Here is a 20,148-nt window from a genome sequence, read left to right as displayed (position 1 = left end):
TGGTAAACAAAGCCAAAGGAAGGTGTAAGCGCACATGTGATGACGGTTTTAAAGCGGTACATATTTAAATGACAAAATATGATGAGACGCTACTATTGGTGTATTACATTTCCGGCTTTATGTGATGTTGCATAAAGCCCGGAAATAAATCTTGGTAATGGCTGCCTCCTGAATCCAAGTGTTTGACACGGGGGGGCAGGGGACCAGCAACTTTATTTTCAAACTTGATCAATGTACCAGCTACAGTTATTTTTCATACTTGAGTCACCCTACTTTGAACTGGTTTCATCCAAATATCATCCAATTGAATGAAAAACACTGTTCGAGACCTGATGTTTGGGCCTAATGCATTTCCTTTATGCAAATTCACAGTAGTTACACATGCCCTACAATATACCACTAGGGCCTTCAGAGATGTTTTAACTAATTATCTTTCTTGAGTTTCTTGAGTTTGTCAAAATGTTACAGATCAGAATAACACAGAATAAAAATAACATAGAATAGCATAGAATAGAATAACATAGAATAGCATAGAATAGAATAACATAGAATAGCATAGAATAGAATAACATAGAATAGAATAACATAGAATGGAGTAACATATAATAGAATAACATAGAATGGAGTAACATATAATAGCATAACATAGAATGGAGTAACATATAATAGCATAACATAGAATGGAGTAACATATAATAGCATAACATAGAATAGAATAACATAGAATAGAATAACATAGAATAGAATAACATAGAATGGAGTAACATATAATAGCATAACATAGAATAGAATAACATAGAATGGAGTAACATATAATAGCATAACATAGAATAGAATAACATAGAATAGAATAACATATAATAGATTAGCATAGAAAACAATAACATAGAATATAATTACATAGAATATAATAACAATAATTTTCCCAGAGGGAACATCAGTGTCTCAAAAGGAGGTGATGAGGCTGTTATCTCAATCCTAATTAGCTTTGTCTCTTTTTCATATACTCCTCTCACCCACAATGCTTTATGGTTATAAACAAATGTTTATAGTTAAAATGATCTGTCATTTGGACATAAATGCAAAAAATACACTTAAACACATGACTTAAGCCAGCAGGCTGGGGATCCACATTCTATCTATCCAATCAGAGACCTGGCCAGGTGGTGCCAGAATAACAACCTATCCCTCCACGTAACCAAGACTAAGGAGATGATTGTAGACTACAGGAACTTGAGGACCGAGCACGCCCCCATTCTCATCGATGGGGCTGTAGTGGAGCAGGTTGAGAGCTTCAAGTTCCTTGGTGTCCACATCAACAACAAACTAGAATGGTCCAAACACACCAAGACAGTCGTGAAGATGGCACGACAAAGCCTAGTCCCCCTCAGAAAACATAAAAGATTTGGCATGGGTCCTGAGATCTACAGGTTCTACAGCTGCAACATTGAGAGCATCCTGACCGGTTGCATCACTGCCTGGTACGGAAATTGCTTGCCAATATCAGACCACTGTGTGCCAATATCAGACCACTGTGTGCCAATATCAGACCGCTGTGTGCCAATATCAGACCACTGTGTGCCAATATCAGACCACGGTGTGCCAATATCAGACCGCTGTGTGCCAATATCAGACCGCTGTGTGCCAATATCAGACCACTGTGTGCCAATATCAGACCACTGTGTGCCAATATCAGACCGCTGCCTGCCAATATCAGACCACTGTGCCAATATTAGACCACTGTGCCAATATTAGACCACTGTGCCAATATCAGACCGCTGTGCCAATATCAGACCACTGTGCCAATATTAGACCACTGTGCCAATATCAGACCGCTGTGCCAATATCAGACTGCTGTGCCAATATCAGACCGCTGCCTGCCAATATCAGACTACTGTGCCAATATCGGACCACTGTGTGCCAATATCGGACCACTGTGTGCCAATATCAGACTACTGTGCCAATATCAGACCGCTGTCCAAATATCAGACTACTGTGCCAATATCAGACTGCTGTGCCAATATCAGACCGCTGTGCCAATATCAGACCACTGTGCCAATATCAGACCACTGTGCCAATATCAGACCGCTGTGCCAATATCAGACCGCAGTGCCAATATCAGACCGCTGTGCCAATATCAGACCGCTGTGCCAATATCAGACCGCTGTGCCAATATCAGACCGCTGTGCCAATATCAGACCACTGTGCCAATATCAGGCCGCTGTGCCAATATCAGACCACTGTGTGAAACGCTATTAGCGCGCACCTCGCTAACTAGCTAGCCATTTCACATCGGTTACACCAGCCTAATCTCGGGAGTTGATAGGCTTGAAGTCATAAACAGCTGCTGGCAAACGCACTAAAGTGCTGTTTGAATGAATGCTTATGAGCCTGCTGCTGCCTACCACCGCTCAGTCAGACTGCTCTATCAAATCCTAGACTTAGTTATAACATGATAACACACAGAAATACGATCCTTAGATCATTCTTATGGTCGAATCCGGAAACTATCAGCTCGAAAACAAGACGTTTATTCTTTCAGTGAAATACAGAACCGTTCCGTATTTTATCTAACAGGTGGCATCCATAAGTATAAGTATTCCTGTTACATTGCGCAACCTTCAATGTTATGTTATAATTATGTAAAATTCTGGCAAATTAGGCAGCCCAAACTGTTGCATATACACTGACTCTGCGTGCAATGAAAAGTGACACAACTTCACCTGGTTAATATTGCCTGCTAACCTGCTTTTAGCAAAATATGCAGGTTTAAAAATATATACTTCTGTGTATTGATTGAAAGGCATTGATGTTTATGGTTAGGTACACGTTGGAGCAACGATACGCACCGCATTGATTATATGCAACGCAGGACACGCTAGATAAACTAGTAATATCATCAACCATGTGTAGTTAACTGGTGATTATGATTGATTGATTGATTGATTGTTTGTTTTTTTGTAAGATAAGTTTAATGCTAGCTAGCAACTTACCTTGGCTTACTGCATTCGCGTAACAGGCAGGCTCCTCGTGGAGTGCAATGTAATCAGGTGGTTAGAGCGTTAGACTAGTTAACTGTAAGGTTGCAAGATTGAATCCCCCGAGCTGAGAAGGTAAAAATCTGTTGTTCTGCAGCTGAACAAGGCAGTTAACCCACCGTTCCTAGGCCGTCAGTGAAAATAAGAATGTGTTAACTGACTTGCCTAGTTAAATAAAGATGAAATAAAGGTGTAAAAAAATATTTTTAAAAAATCGGCCAAATCATTGTCCAAAAATACAGATTTCCGATTTTTTGTGAAGACCTGAAATCGGCCCTAATTAATCGGCCATTCCGATTAATCGGTCGATCTCTACTGTATTTACAGTTGAAGTTGGAAGTTTACATACATCATAGCCAAATATATTAAAACTCGGTTTTTCACTATTCCTGACATTTAATCCTAGTAAAACCTCCCTGTCTTAGGTCAGTTAGGATCACCACTTTATTTTAAGAATGTGAAATGTCTGAATAATAGTACAGAGAATGATTTTATTTCTTTCATCACATTCCCAGTGGGTCAGAAGTTTACATATACTTAATTAGTATTTGGTAGCATTGCCTTTAAATTGTTTAACTTGGGTTAAACGTTTCGGGTAGCCTTCCACAAGCTTCCCACATAAGTTGGTTGAATTTTGGCCCATTCCTCTTGAAAGATCTGGTGTAACTGAGTCAGGTTTGTAGGCCTCCTTGCTCACAGTCTTTTTCAGTTCTGCCCACAGATTTTCTATAGGATTGAGGTCAGGGCTTTGTGATGACCACTCCAATATCTTGACCTTGTTGTCCTTAAGCCATTTTGACACAACTTTGGAAGTATGCTTGGGGTCATTTTTCATTTGGAAGACCCATTTGCGACCAAGCTTTAACTTCCTGACTGATGTCTTGAGATGTTGCTTCAATATATCCACATAATTTTCCATCCACATAATTTTCCTACCTCATAATGCCATCTATTTTGTGAAGTGCACAAGTCCCTCCTGCAACAAAGCACCCCCACAACATGATGCTGCCACCCCCGTTCTTCATGGTTGGGATGGTGGTCTTCGGCTTGCAAGCCTCCCCCTTTTTCCTACAAACCTAGCCTTTCAGGTTATGTCGATATAGGACTCATTTCACTGTGGATATGGATACTTTTGTACCTGTTTCCTCCAGCATCTTCACAAGGTCCATTGCTGTTGTTCTGGGATTGATTTGCAGTTTTCGCACCAAAGTACGTTCATCTCTAGGAGAGAGAACGCATCTCCTTCCTGAGCGGTATGATGGCTGCGTGGTCCCATGGTGTTTATAGTTGCGTACTGTTGTTTGTACAGATGAACGTGGTACCGTCAGGCCTTTGGAAATTGCTCCCAAGGATGAACCAGACTTGTGGAGGTCCACCATTTTTTTTCAGAGGTCTTGGCTGATTTCATTTGACTTTCCCGTGATATCAAGCAAAGAGGCACTGAGGTTGATGGTAGGCCTTGAAATACATCCACAGCTACACCTCCAATTGACTCAAATGATGTCAATTAGCCTATCAGCAGCTTTAGCCTGACATCATTTTCAGGAATTTTCCAAGCTGTTTAAAGGCACAGTCAACTTAGTGTATGTAAACTTCTGACCCACTGGGATTGTGATACAGTGAATTATAAGTGAAATCATATGTCTGTAAACAATTGTTGGAAAAATTACTTGTGTCATGCACAAAGTAGATGTCCTAACCGACTTGCCAAAACTATAGTTTATTAACAAGAAATTTGTGGAGTGGTTGAAAAACTAGTTTCAATGACTCCAACCTAAGTGTATGTAAACTTCATGAATATCATGAATAAGTCCAAAAAATGGATGTAGCAACAAGAAATTGTCCCATGAAATCTATCAGAAGTTTGTGTCTATTAGGCCTATGGATTAAAAAAAAAATCAGGATGAATTAGATTGAGCAATAAAAGCCCCACTTTTATTCCATAGGTGTCACGTTCTGACCTTTATTTCCTTTGTTTTGTCTTTATTTAGTATGGTCAGGGCGTGAGTTGGGGTGGGCAGTCTATGTTTGTGTTTCTATGTTTTTTCTATTTCTGTGTTTGGCCTGATATGGTTCTCAATCAGAGGCAGCTGTTTATCGTTGTCCCTGATTGAGAACCATATTTAGGTAGCCTGGGTTTCACTATTGGTTTGTGGCTGTTTGTTTCCGTGTGTTTGTTTGTCGCCACACGGTACTGTTTCGGTTTGGTTATTTCACATATTTGTTTATTGTTTTTGTATTTCATAGTGATCAGTGCTTTTCTTATTAAAATCGTCATGAACACTTACCACGCCGTATCTGGGTCCGATCCTTACTCCTCTTCAGACGAAGAGGAGGAAATCTGCCGTTACAATAGGCTTGGATCCACACTGTGCAGCTGTTGCAAGAGTGCATGTTTCACTGGCTGTCCACTGGTTTCAAAAACAACGATTGACAGGCAGCTTAAACTCCTTAAATTCAAGCATTATTAGGTTCAAATACATATTTAGATTTGTGAACAGCCATCCACAACAACCACAATCCGTAAAGCGCAAATAGCTGTCAATGTGATGGTGTTTCATGGTAACTCTGTGTCAATGTGATGGTGTTTCATGGTAACTCTGTCAATGTGGTGGTGTTTCATGGTAACTCTGTGTCAATGTGGTGGCGTTTCATGGTAACTCTGTGTCAATGTGGTGGTGTTTCATGGTAACTCTGTGTCAATGTGACGGTGTTTCATGGTAACTCTGTGTCAATGTGACGGTGTCTCATGGTAACTCTGTGTCAATGTTCATTTGTAGGGGTCCAGATTATGCAGCTCTTTCACAACATCAGCTGACTGGATTTGAGTGAAGAAGAAATGGCGGGTGGCTTTTGGAGGATGCCGGTCAGTTGACCGGGGTAGGGGTAGCCAGGTGGAAAACATGGCCAGCCGTAGAGAAATGCTTATTGAAATTCTCAATTATTGTGGATTTATCGGTGGTGACAGTGTTTCCTAGCCTCACAGCAGTGGGCAGCTGGGAGGAGGTGCTCTTATTCTCCAAGGACCTTACAGTTTACAGTTTACAGCTAGCCTTAGCTTTCCTAACTGCCTGTGTATATTAGTTCCTGACTTCCCTGAAAAGTTGCATACGGGGACTATTCGATGCTAATGCAGAACGCCACAGGATATTTTTGTGCTGGTCAAGGGCAGACAGGTCTGGAGTGAACCAAGGACTATATCTATTCCTAGTTCAATTTTTTTTGAGTGGGGCATGCTTATTTAACCTGTTGCGTCGAGCAATCCCGTATCCGGGAGCGTAATTATAGCCTCAAGCTCATTACCATAACGCAACGTTAACTATTCAGGAAAATCGCAAATGAAATGAAATAAATATATTGGCTCACAAGCTTAGCCTTTTGTTAACAACACTGTCATCTCAGATTTTCAAAATATGCTTTTCAACCATAGCTACACAAGCATTTGTGTAAGAGTATTGATAGCTAGCATAGCATTAAGCCTAGCATTCAGCAGGCAACATTTTCACAAAAACAAGAAAAGCATTCAAATAAAATCATTTACCTTTGAAGAACTTCAGATGTTTTCAATGAGGAGACTCTCAGTTAGATAGCAAATGTTCAGTTTTTCCAAAAAGATTATTTGTGTAGGAGATATCGCTCTGTTTTGTTCATCACGTTTGGCTAAGAAAACCCCCCGAAAATTCAGTCATTACAACGCCAAACTTTTTCCAAATTAACTCCATAATTTCGACAGAAACATGGCAAACGTTGTTTAGAATCAATCCTCAAGGTGTTTTTCACATATCTATTCGATGATAAGTCATTCGTTGCAGTTGGGTTTCTCCTCTGAAGCAAATGGAAAAATGCACGCAGCTGGAGATTACGCAATAATTGCAACGGAGGACACCAAGCGAGCACCTGGTAAATGTAGTCTCTTATGGTCAATCTTCCAATGATATGCCTACAAATACGTCACAATGCTGCAGACACCTTGGGGAAACGACAGAAAGTGTAGGCTCATTCCTTGCGCATTCACAGCCATATAAGGAGACATTGGAACACAGCGCCTTCAAAATCTGGGGCATTTCCTGTTCTGTTTGAAATTTCATCTTGGTTTCGCCTGTAGCATCAGTTCTGTGGCACTCACAGATAATATCTTTGCAGTTTTGGAAACGTCAGAGTGTTTTCTTTCCAAAGCTGTCAATTATATGCAGAGTCGAGCATCTTTTCGTGACAAAATATCTTGTTTAAAACGGGGGAAAAAAAATATCCCAAAATTTGATTGAAAACAGAGGTGAATTTGGAGGGTGAGTTAGTTAGGATGACATCTATGAGGGTGCCCGTGTTTACTGATTTGGGGTTGTACCTGGTAGATTCATTGATAATAGCCGTTGTTTACCGTTTACCATGGGGGTGTTGGTTTCTGTCCTGCCCTCCCCAGAGCACATAGCCGTTGTTCACCGTTTACCATGGGGGTGTTGGTTTCTGTCCTGCCCTCCCCAGAGGACATAGCCGTTGTTCACCGTTTACCATGGGGGTGTTGGTTTCTGTCCTGCCCTCCCCAGAGCACATAGCCGTTGTTCACTGTTTATCATGGGGGTGTAGCATAATTTGAATCCCAGAACCAACAAAGCGAAAAATCTGTTGCTGAGCCCTTGAGCAAGGCACTTAACCCCAATTGTTCCAGGGGCCGTGACCCCAGTCCCTGCGGGTATCTTAGGGGGAGTTTGGATATGGTGACCCTGGCTGTGACCCAAGTCCCTGCGGGTATCTCAGGGGGAGTTTGGATATGGTGACCCTGGCTGTGACCCCAGTCCCTGCGGGTATCTCAGGGGAGTTTGGATATGGTGACCCTGGCTGTGACCCAAGTCCCTGCGGGTATCTCAGGGGAGTTTGGATATGGTGACCCTGGCTGTGACCCCAGTCCCTGCGGGTATCTCAGGGGAGTTTGGATATGGTGACCCTGGCTGTGACCCCAGTCCCTGCGGGTATCTCAGGGGGAGTTTGGATATGGTGACCCTGGTTGTGACCACAGTCTCTGCGAGTATCTCAGGGGAGTTTGGATATGGTGACCCTGGTTGTGACCCCAGTCCCTGCGGGTATCTCAGGGGAGTTTGGATATGGTGACCCCAGTCCCTGCGGGTATCTCAGGGGAGTTTGGATATGGTGACCCTGGCTGTGACCCCAGTCCCTGCGGGTATCTCAGGGGGAGTTTGGATATGGTGACCCTGGCTGTGACCCCAGTCCCTGCGGGTATCTCAGGGGGAGTTTAGATATGGTGGAAACACATTGCCATTACACACTCATACAACAAACATCTACAAGTGTGTATCAGGACAAATATAAGCACTAATTAATGTTGGGCCAACGTTTGGAAAAGTGTTCTAATATTAGACAGTCGGTGTTACATAGCATTGTTTAAATATTTCCCACGTCACGTCAATGGGGTTCTAACATGGCTGCCATAGAATGTTGACGTGTCATTTGAATGCATCATAATGCAGAAACCTCACTGAGCCAACTCTTCAGACATATGACTCTGGAGTAGACACTGTTCTGTTCTGTGCTTTGTTCTCAGTCAACTCCAGTTTCATTCACCTCTGGGAAAAAAAGAGGACATGCTCGGTCCTGTATGGGAGAATGTGATCTCTGGATTGCGTCGTATGTTTGGAATTTGGGGGGGGTTTATGACTGTTTGCTGTGCTGATGTAGGGTTAGGGAAGATGAGATGGGAGGCTTGGAAAGGGAGGGGTTGCTGTCTGGCTGTGAAACCCACTCACACTCTCTCACTCTCTCTCACTCTCACTCTCTCTCTCTCTGGTGCTCTGCAGCAAGGTCCAGGGTCTGTAACCCTGCTGCTCAGCTCGGCTCCGGGCCTGGTCACGTGAGACCCTTAGAAAGATGAGCAAGGACAGAGGAATCTCTTTGTTGAACAGGCCTCGGCTTGATTCAAGGATTAGATAAACCAGCTGTGACTATCTGCCTCACCCAATCCCCCTCCTCCTTTTCTCTCTATCTCTCTCTCTTTCTTTCCATACATTTCCTGACTTTCCATCCCTCCCCTCACCGTTCATCTGTTTATCTGTCCCCCCCGTCTCACTCTCTCTCTCTTTCACTCTCTCTCTCTCTCTCTCTCTCTCTCTCTCTCTTTCTTTCTCTCTCACTCTCTGCTAGTCTTTCTCAACAATATGAGTTAGACTGCCCTCAGTGCAGCTGAGGTTTTCCCAGCGTAATGTTGAAAGAGAGCGAGAGAGAGAGAGAGAGACCATCTTTACACTTTCACAGCATGGTGACATGGCAGGATGCAAGGATCCTGAACAAAGTGAAAAAAGCAGAAGTTGCTATGTGCTGCAAAGACATGAAGGGGGTGGGAGGGGTCTGAATTCATTTAAACATGAAGGGGGTGGGAGGGGTCTGACATTTAAAGACATGAAGGGGTGGGAGGGGTCTGAATTCATTTAAAGACATGAAGGGGTGGGAGGGGTCTGAATTCATTTAAAGACATGAAGGGGTCTGAATTCATTTAAAGACATGAAGGGGTGGGAGGGGTCTGAATTCATTTAAAGACATGAAGGGGGTGGGAGGGGTCTGAATTCATTTAAAGACATGAAGGGGTGGGAGGGGTCTGAATTCATTTAAAGACATGAAGGGGGGAGGGGTCATTTAAAGACATGAAGGGGTGGGAGGGGTCTGAATTCATTTAAAGACATGAAGGGGTGGGAGGGGGAGGGGTCTGAATTCATTTAAAGATCTGAATTCATTTAAAGACATGAAGGGGTGGGAGGGGTCTGAATTCATTTAAAGACATGAAGGGGTGGGAGGGGTCTGAATTCATTTAAAGACATGAAGGGGTGGGAGGGGTCTGAATTCATTTAAAGACATGAAGGGGTGGGAGGGGTCTGAATTCATTTAAAGACATGAAGGGGTGGGAGGGGTCTGAATTCATTTAAAGACATGAAGGGGTGGGAGGGGTCTGAATTCATTTAAAGACATGAAGGGGTGGGAGGGGTCTGAATTCATTTAAAGACATGAAGGGGTGGGAGGGGTCTGAATTCATTTAAAGACATGAAGGGGTGGGAGGGGTCTGAATTCATTTAAAGACATGAAGGGGTGGGAGGGGTCTGAATTCATTTAAAGACATGAAGGGGTGGGAGGGGTCTGGGAGGGGGGGTCTGAATTCATTTAAAGACATGAAGGGGTGGGAGGGGTCTGAATTCATTTAAAGACATGAAGGGGTGGGAGGGGTCTGAATTCATTTAAAGACATGAAGGGGTGGGAGGGGTCTGAATTCATTTAAAGACATGAAGGGGTGGGAGGGGTCTGAATTCATTTAAAGACATGAAGGGGTGGGAGGGGTCTGAATTCATTTAAAGACATGAAGGGGTGTGGGAGGGGTCTGAATTCATTTAAAGACATGAAGGGGGTGGGAGGGGTCTGAATTCATTTAAAGACATGAAGGGGTGGGAGGGGTCTGAATTCATTTAAAGACATGAAGGGGTGGGAGGGGTCTGAATTCATTTAAAGACATGAAGGGGGTGGGAGGGGTCTGAATTCATTTAAAGACATGAAGGGGTGGGAGGGGTCTGAATTCATTTAAAGACATGAAGGGGTGGGAGGGGTCTGAATTCATTTAAAGACATGAAGGGGTGGGAGGGGTCTGAATTCATTTAAAGACATGAGGGTGGGAGGGGTCTGAATTCATTTAAAGACATGAAGGGGGTGGGAGGGGTCTGAATTCATTTAAAGACATGAAGGGGTGGGAGGGGTCTGAATTCATTTAAAGACATGAAGGGGTGGGAGGGGTCTGAATTCATTTAAAGACATGAAGGGGTGGGAGGGGTCTGAATTCATTTAAAGACATGAAGGGGTGGGAGGGGTCTGAATTCATTTAAAGACATGAAGGGGTGGGAGGGGTCTGAATTCATTTAAAGACATGAAGGGGTGGGAGGGGTCTGAATTCATTTAAAGACATGAAGGGGGTCTGAATGGGAGGGGTCTGAATTCATTTAAAGACATGAAGGGGTGGGAGGGGTCTGAATTCATTTAAAGACATGGGAGGGGTCTGAATTCATTTAAAGACATGAAGGGGTGGGAGGGGTCTGAATTCATTTAAAGACATGAAGGGGTGGGAGGGGTCTGAATTCATTTAAAGACATGAAGGGGTGGGAGGGGTCTGAATTCATTTAAAGACATGAAGGGGTGGGAGGGGTCTGAATTCATTTAAAGACATGAAGGGGTGGGAGGGGTCTGAATTCATTTAAAGACATGAAGGGGGTGGGAGGGGTCTGAATTCATTTAAAGACATGACATGAAGGAAGGGGTGGGAGGGGTCTGAATTCATTTAAAGACATGAAGGGGTGGGAGGGGTCTGAATTCATTTAAAGACATGAAGGGGTGGGAGGGGGGTCTGAATTCATTTAAAGACATGAAGGGGTGGGAGGGGTCTGAATTCATTTAAAGACATGAAGGGGTGGGAGGGGTCTGAATTCATTTAAAGACATGAAGGGGTGGGAGGGGTCTGAATTCATTTAAAGACATGAAGGGGGGGGAGGGGTCTGAATTCATTTAAAGACATGAAGGGGTGGGAGGGGTCTGAATTCATTTAAAGACATGAAGGGGTGGGAGGGGTCTGAATTCATTTAAAGACATGAAGGGGTGGGAGGGGTCTGAATTCATTTAAAGACATGAAGGGGTGGGAGGGGTCTGAATTCATTTAAAGACATGAAGGGGTGGGAGGGGTCTGAATTCATTTAAAGACATGAAGGGGGAGGGGTGGGAGGGGTCTGAATTCATTTAAAGACATGAAGGGGTGGGAGGGGTCTGAATTCATTTAAAGACATGAAGGGGTGGGAGGGGTCTGAATTCATTTAAAGACATGAAGGGGTGGGAGGGGTCTGAATTCATTTAAAGACATGAAGGGGTGGGAGGGGTCTGAATTCATTTAAAGACATGAAGGGGGTGGGAGGGGTCTGAATTCATTTAAAGACATGAAGGGGTGGGAGGGGTCTGAATTCATTTAAAGACATGAAGGGGGTGGGAGGGGTCTGAATTCATTTTGGAGCATTGCGTAAGAACTCTGCGTGGGCCTGGGGTTTATGTCCAGGGTTTGTAAACTTGTCAACCCCAAATAACAACATGGATGGATCACACACACACACGCACCATACATTTTACTATCCTTGCGGGGACCTAAAATGGATTTCCATTTCAAATCCCATTTTCCCTAACCCCTAATCCTAAACTTAACCTAAACCCTAACCTTAACCCCAAACCCTAACCTTAACCCCTAACCTTAACCCCTAACCCAAACCTTAACCTTAACCCCTAACCCCTAACCCTAACAAACCCCAAACCCTAACCTTAACCCCCTAACCCAGGGTAACCTTAACCCCTAACCTGGAACCCTAACCCCATAATTTTACCAAACCCTAACCCCCCTAACCCTAACCCTAAACTAACCTAACCCTAACCTTAACCCTAACCTTAACCCCTAACCCAAACCCTAACCTTAACCCCTCACCCAAACCTAACCTTAAACCCTAACCTTAACCCCTAACCCAAACTCTAAACCTTAACCCCTAACCTTAACCCCTAACCTTAACCCCTAACCCTAACCCCAAACCTTAACCCCTAACCCTAACCTTAACCCCTAACCCCCCAAACCCTAACCTTAACCCCTAACCCAAACCCTAACCTTAACCCCTAACCGTAACCCCTAACCCTAACCTTAACCCTTAACCTTAACCCCTAACCCTAACCTTAACCCCTAACCCTAACCTTAACCCCTAACCCAAATTGTAACCCTAATTGTAACCCTAACCCTAAATTTAGAATAGCCTTTGTCCTCGTGGGGATGTGGGACATTTCCCCGTTATAGAGAATTGTCCTTACTATCCTTGTGGGGACTGGTGAGGATTTCCAGTTCCCACGGGGATAGTAATACAAGCATCTAGTCAACAAGTCAACATGTGGGATTGCCATTGCTGAGTGTTTGCAAGTTTTTGATTATTGTTGACTGTGAGCATGTATCACACTATTCACTCCATGAGGGATTTTACCCTGAAACCATTATTTTTCTTTCAATCTAAGTGGGCAATAAAAGAAGGCCTGTGCCAGTGGCTCAGCCCAGAAAACTGTGGTGTTTCCCAGGCACAGTACTCTGGCAAGGCTCCAGGCTCTACTTGGGCCTATATCCAGAGATCCAGACTCCTGGGAACAGTAAGCAACAAGAGCTTTGAAAACAACCAGAGAGAGAGAGAGAGAGAGAGAGGAAGAGAGAGAGAGAGAGAGAGAGAGAGGAAGAGAGAGGAAGAAACGTGTGGGGGAAGGGGTCAACACATTGGGAAAGATTTAGAGAAGACAGGGTTAGTAGACGATAGATAGGAGCCAGGGCAGAAAAACATAACGGGGAAGTTTATACCACTTTTCAACCTCATGTTCATCATCTTCAGCGCCACACCAATGTCTATGTGAAAATGGCACGTTTCTATTTTCTGAAGTTAAAAAGATAAGAAGAAGAAAGGTCCTATAAAAAGTGCAATCTGATTACATCAGCCAGGGGGAGATGGCATTTTCCTGCTTCCTGTGTGACTGCAGATCTCATGGTCCTATCTTCTTCCTGTTTTTACTTTCGATGACATCATTAAAGTGCACCTTTTTTTGTGTGCATCTTTTTATCTGCAGATCATAGAAATGCAGATCATAGAAATGCAGATGATGGAAATGCAGATCATAGAAATGCAGATCATAGAAATGCAGATCATAGAAATGCAGATCATAGAAATGCAGATCATAGAAATGCAGATCATAGAAGTGCAGATCATAGAAATGCAGATCATAGAAATGCAGATCACAGAAATGCAGATCATAGAAATGCAGATCATAGAAATGCAGAGCACAGAAATGCGCTGTTTTCACATACAGTATGTAGACACTGGTATGGGGCTGAGATGGGGAATATGAGGGAGAGAATGTTTCAATGTTGCATTTCTGAAGAAACATGAGGATGTGCAGTATACAGTAAGTAGAGTTTGAGCGACACTTCAAAAACGTTCTCGGGAACTTGGCGATGTACGTTATCTTTGTCAATGCGAAGTGACTAGGCTCAGTAGAGGAGGTTGATACAGTACAGTGACTAGGCTCAGTAGAGGAGGTTGATACAGTACAGTGACTAGGCTCAGTAGAGGAGGTTGATACAGTGGGACAGTGACTAGGCTCAGTAGAGGAGGTTGATACAGTACAGTGACTAGGCTCAGTAGTGACTAGGCTCAGGAGGTTGATACAGTACAGTGACTAGGCTCAGTAGAGGAGGTTGATACAGTACAGTGACTAGGCTCAGTAGAGGAGGTGACTGAGGAGGTTGATACAGTACAGTGACTAGGCTCAGTAGTAGTGAGGCTTGATACAGTACAGTGACTAGGCTCAGTAGAGGAGGTTGATACAGTACAGTGACTAGGCTCAGTAGAGGAGGTGGATACAGTACAGTGACTAGGCTCAGTAGAGGAGGTTGATACAGTACAGTGACTAGGCTCAGTAGAGGAGGTTGATACAGTACAGTGACTAGGCTCAGTAGAGGAGGTTGATACAGTACAGTGACTAGGCTCAGTAGAGGAGGTTGATACAGTACAGTGACTAGGCTCAGTAGAGGAGGTGGATACAGTACAGTGACTAGGCTCAGTAGAGGAGGTTGATGCAGTACAGTGACTAGGCTAGGCTCAGTAGAGGAGGTTGATACAGTACAGTGACTAGGCTCAGTAGAGGAGGTTGATACAGTACAGTGACTAGGCTCAGTAGAGGAGGTTGATACAGTACACAGTACAGTGACTAGGCTCAGTAGAGGAGGTTGATACAGTACAGTGACTAGGCTCAGTAGAGGAGGTTGATACAGTGACTAGGCTCAGTGACTAGGCTCAGTAGAGGAGGTTGATACAGTACAGTGACTAGGCTCAGTAGAGGAGGTTGATACAGTACAGTGACTAGGCTCAGTAGAGGAGGTTGATAGGCAGTACAGTGACTAGGCTCAGTAGAGGAGGTTGACTAGGCTCAGTAGAGGAGGTTGATACAGTACAGTGACTAGGCTCAGTAGAGGAGGTTGATGCAGTACAGTGACTAGGCTCAGTAGAGGAGGTTGATACAGTAGAGGAGGTTGATACAGTACAGTGACTAGGCTCAGTAGAGGAGGTTGATACAGTACAGTGACTAGGCTCAGTAGAGGAGGTTGATACAGTACAGTGACTAGGCTCAGTAGAGGAGGTTGATACAGTGGGACAGTGACTAGGCTCAGTAGAGGAGGTGATACAGTGGGACAGTGAGGTTATTGAATCATTTAGGAACAGTAAACTAGGCTCAGTAGAGAAAACAGGCTCAGTAGAGGAGGTTGATACAGTACAGTGACTAGGCTCAGTCGAAGTACAGTGACTAGGCTCACTGAAGGTTGTCCAATAGAATCTCTTGTTTTCGTTGGTAAAAAAACGTGTTCAGTGACAAAAGGTTTAGCTATGTTGTACACTAACAAATACACCCGAGGAGTTGTCTGTGGTTAGTTGTTGTCATTGGTGCACTCTGCCTAACAGTAGCTTCATGGGTGAACATCCTCAGTTAACAGTACGTTCAGTGTCTCATTCTCAAGGCCCGAGGCGATTCACACAGTCCTTCAAAGAAACTGTTAGATGATACAAAATATTAATCATGACCTACCACAGAATGATACGGTGACATTTACAGCAGTGTAAATGTTATAACCAGGTCTGTGTTTACTACAATCATCAGTGCATAATAGTTACTTGTATTTCTGGTACTCTATGTAAAATAGAATTGAGTAGAATAGAATCAGACTTCATTTGTCTTGTGACGGAAATTCATATTTTGCTCTGCAAACACATACAAAGAGGAGCCCAGGATCATGTAGGGGTTAAGTGCCCTGTTCAAGGGCACAGTGGTAATATGTAATAATATGGTAGCTATGAACCAACGACCTTCCAGAAATTGTGATGGGTCATTTGACTAAAACTCTCTCTCTCTCTCTCTCTCTCTCTCTCTCTCTCTCTCTGCTCTCTCTCTCTCTCTCTGCCTCTCTCTCTCTGCCTCTCTCTCTCTCTGCCTCTCTCTCTCTCTCTCTGCCTCTCTCTCTCTGCCTCTCTCTCTCTGCCTCTCTCTCTCTCTCTAACTCTCTCTCTCTCTCTCTCTCTCTCTCTCTCTCTCTCTCTCTCTCTCTATCTGCCTCTCTCTCTCTCTCTCTCTCCTCTCTCTCTCTCTCTCTCTCTCTCTCTCTCTCTCTCTCTCTCTCTCTCTCTCTCTCTCTCTCAGAGATGTAGCCTCTGTCTATATCTGTCCTCAGACATTTAAGGCCCACCATGCTGCTCTATCTGCTGCTGGTCTTTCAAGCCAATGCCAATGCCCAGATCGACCCAGGTGAGTCAGCTGCTGTTACTCCACATGCTCCCCCATCCCATTGTTGCCAGTCATACCACACACCTGGTGAACATGCACAATTTCTAACCAATCAGGATTTGTCACCTATTAGACCCTGGACTGGTCCCAATTCTCTCTCCTTCCTCCTGAAATATGCACTTGTTCACTTTCCTTCACTGATTTGAAAGGTGGAAATTCCCACAAGCTCATGCCACCAATTATCAAATGCTTTTACATTTGTGGGCAGTATTGAACAAGTGGACACTTCAGGAAAAGGAGATATTAATTGGGACGCACCCCATATTTAAGTCTCCCCTCTTTAAAACCCAACTGTAATTTCCTTCCAGGGGATTTCAGAGGGCTTATTTTTGTTAACCTAACTAACGCTGCCTACGACAATACCGTCAAACTGTCTGGCACTTCTCCCTCCACGTACACACACGTGTACACACACTGACCATTCAGTCCCTGCAGACTGCATATAGGTGCTACATCTCACAGGCCCATTTTAAAAAGTACTAACTAAGTAAGGCAGTGTAGGCTGAAGTTGCCTCTTGACGTTGATCTTGGGTCAGCAGCGTTTTCCTCACTAATGGTTGAGGTTATGATTGTACATTTTTTGTCATATAGCAGACACTCTTCTCTCATATAGCAGACACTCTTCTCTCATATAGCAGACACTCTTCTCTCATATAGCAGACACTCTTCTCTCATATAGCAGACACTCTTCTCTCATATAGCAGACACTCTTCAGAGCAACTTGCAGTTAGTGCATTCATCTTCAGATAGCTAGGTGAGACCACCACATTATCAGGCGGTGTAAGTCCGTTTGTCCTCAATGCCGGAGACGGTATGACTAGTAATGACCTCCAGTTCACTTTCTGCCCGGCTCTGACTCCTCTACGGCAGCACACTGCCGCTACCCTCTTGGCATGGAGGATGGCAGGATCAAAGACCATGACATCACCGCCTCCAGCCAATGGTACGAGACCACTGGGCCACAATATGCCAGGTGAGTGTTCCTTGATTACATCACAATGCCCGTGTATGAAGTGTATTCTTGATATATGGTCAAAAAGTTCTCTCTTCGTTCCATGAATTATCTCTGTTTTTCTTCCTCTCCGTTCCCCACTCTCTTCTATTTATCGGTTTAGTGGTATGCCAATCTGTTGTAACTTATTGCTGATGAACTTTCCATACATTTATTCATCTTTAGTCATCATTTAGTCATCAATTAGTCATCATTTAGTCATCTATATAGTGTGTAAAAACATCAAAAATTGTATGATATCATATTTTATGTATGTTTATGCATATGTACCGAGATGTTCAAATAAATCTAAACCTATCAGGTTGAACCGGGAGGAGGGTGACGGGGCGTGGTGCCCAGCGGGGCTCCTACAGCCCTCTGACACCCAGTACCTGCAGGTCGACCTGGGCCAGCTCACCTTCCTGACAGTGGTGGGAACACAGGGCCGCTATGCCCGGAACTCGGGTAAAGAATTCGCCCGCATGTACCGCCTGAACTACAGCCACGACGGCCAGCTCTGGAGATCCTGGAAGAATCGCCTTGGCAATAAGGTGAGGAAGTGAGGAGTGCAGGAAAAGGGAAGTGGTGTGAAGAATGGGGGAAGTGAGGTGAAGAATGGGGGAAGGGAGGTGAAGAATGGGGGAGGGAGGTGAAGAATGGGGGAGGGAGGTGAAGAATGGGGAGGAGGGAGGTGAAGAATGGGGGGAGGGAGGTGAAGAATGAGGGGAGTGAGGTGAAGAATGGGGGGAGTGAGGTGAAGAATGGGGGGAAGGGAGCATAAAAATGTTGTGTTAGGTTTCTAACTATTATGAGCCATTTTTGAGGAAATCTTTTTATACTGAAATGACCAGAGCACAAAACATTATGAATTTGACTGACAAAAACATACAGAGTATGTTTTGTTTAGTGGTCAAATACAGCTGTAGAGGAGCAGAGAAAAGGATTTTGTCCAGGCTAGGCCAAAGAAATGTCCTGTAGGTTTTGGAATGGTTATAAAACCAGTATGTTTTACATTGTTGTGTTGAACCACGAGATCATGTGTAAGAAGGGATTATTTAGGGTGTCGTTTATTATATAATGTATGCGATTTAGCAGACGGTTTCCATCCAGCAGTACATGCGTATATTTTCATAATGGTGACCCCACCAGCAATCAAACCCATAACCTTGACAGCACCAAGCTTTACCCTACGGAGTCACATAGGACCGTTCTGTAATGGCACTGGTTCTAATCTCTTGTCAGACGATGGAGGCGAATGACAACGCCTATGTCTCTGTGATCAAAGACCTTCACCCGCCCATCATCAGCCGCTACATCCGTCTCATCCCTGTCACCAAGATGCCCACCACTGTGTGTATGAGACTGGAGCTGTACGGCTGCCCCTGGCACGGTGAGAGCAGGCACGCACAGACACGTACACACAACCACAGAATGCATTATGCTACACAACATTTCTCACTATTTCTCACAGCATTTCACAACATTTTGTGTGTGTGTGTATATGTATGTGTGTGTGTGTTTGTATGTGTGTGTGTGTGTGTGTTTGTGTGTGTGTGTGTGTTTGTGTGTGTGTGTGTTTGTGTGTGTGTGTGTGTTTGTGTGTGTGTGCCAGAGGAGGCTGGTGGGGCTCATTGTAATGGCTGGAATGGATTAAATGGAACTGTATCCAACACATTAAACATATGGAACATTCATTCCATTCCAGCCTATGCAATGAGCCCGTCCTCATAGCTCCTCCCACGAGCCTGTGTGTGATTTGTGTAACACTGTTAGTGATCATAACCTGTGTACCAACAGCATATAGCCTGGGGGTGTGTGTCTGTGTGTGTTTGTGGGGTTTGTCTGTGTCCCTATAGCCTGGGGGCCAGTCTGTAATGGCTGTGGATTAAATGGAGCCTGGGGGCCAGTCTGTCGGAACATTCATTCCATTAGCCTGGGCAATGAGCCAGTCATAGCTCCTCCCACTAGCCTCCTCTGGGACCAGTCTGTTAGTGATCATACCCTGAGCGACCCAACAGCATATAGCCTGGGGGCCAGTCTGTTGTCCTATAGCCTGGGGGCCAGTCTGTCGTCCTATAGCCTGGGGGCCAGTCTGTCGTCCCTATAGCCTGGGGGCCAGTCTGTCGTCCCTATAGCCTGGGGGCCAGTCTGTCGTCCTATAGCCTGGGGGCCAGTCTGTCGTCCCTATAGCCTGGGGGCCAGTCTGTCGTCCTATAGCCTGGGGGCCAGTCTGTCGTCCTATAGCCTGGGGGCTACATGTATCAACCTGGAGCACTGCATTCAGAGGCGGGTGGGAGGAGCTATAGGAGGACGGGCTCATTGTAATGGCTGGAATGGATTGAATGGAACTGAGTCAAACATGTGGTTTCCATATGTTTCATGTGTTTGATAACGTTCCATTGATTCCATTCCGGCCATTAGATTGAGACTGTCCTCCTATAGCACCTCCCACCTGCCTCCTCTGACACACACACATAATGTTGCATAGCATAATGCGTTCTGTGGTTGTCTCTCTGTTCAAGTAAAAGGAAGATATATCAAATCAAATCAAATTGTATTGGTCACATACACATGGTTAGCAGATGTTATTGTGAGTGTAGCGAAATGCTTGTTTGTGTTATTGGGACACGATTCATCTAGGTGGTATTGGGTCTGTAAACACACCACAGGGGGATTAGGGATTGCTGTGTT

General features: G+C 44.4%; 1 protein-coding gene across 2 annotated transcripts in view; it reads left to right on the top strand.

Annotated features, from left to right (window-relative positions):
- ddr2l (discoidin domain receptor family, member 2, like) overlaps positions 1-20,148 on the top strand; it is a 53,807-nt gene that overhangs the window by 6,045 nt on the left and 27,614 nt on the right. For both annotated transcript variants that reach the window (XM_042320268.1, XM_042320267.1), the window contains exons 2-5: positions 16,323-16,427; positions 17,337-17,439; positions 17,780-18,008; positions 18,700-18,847. In XM_042320268.1, the coding sequence (XP_042176202.1) occupies positions 16,370-16,427; positions 17,337-17,439; positions 17,780-18,008; positions 18,700-18,847 (538 nt within the window). In that variant the 5' untranslated portion in view covers positions 16,323-16,369. The remainder of the gene's footprint in view (positions 1-16,322; positions 16,428-17,336; positions 17,440-17,779; positions 18,009-18,699; positions 18,848-20,148) is intronic.

This window comes from Oncorhynchus tshawytscha, linkage group LG04 (assembly GCF_018296145.1).
Source record: "Oncorhynchus tshawytscha isolate Ot180627B linkage group LG04, Otsh_v2.0, whole genome shotgun sequence".
NCBI classification, from domain to species: domain Eukaryota; kingdom Metazoa; phylum Chordata; class Actinopteri; order Salmoniformes; family Salmonidae; genus Oncorhynchus; species Oncorhynchus tshawytscha.
Note: the sequence above shows the minus strand (reverse complement) of the source record. Positions and strands in the feature narration are given on the sequence as shown.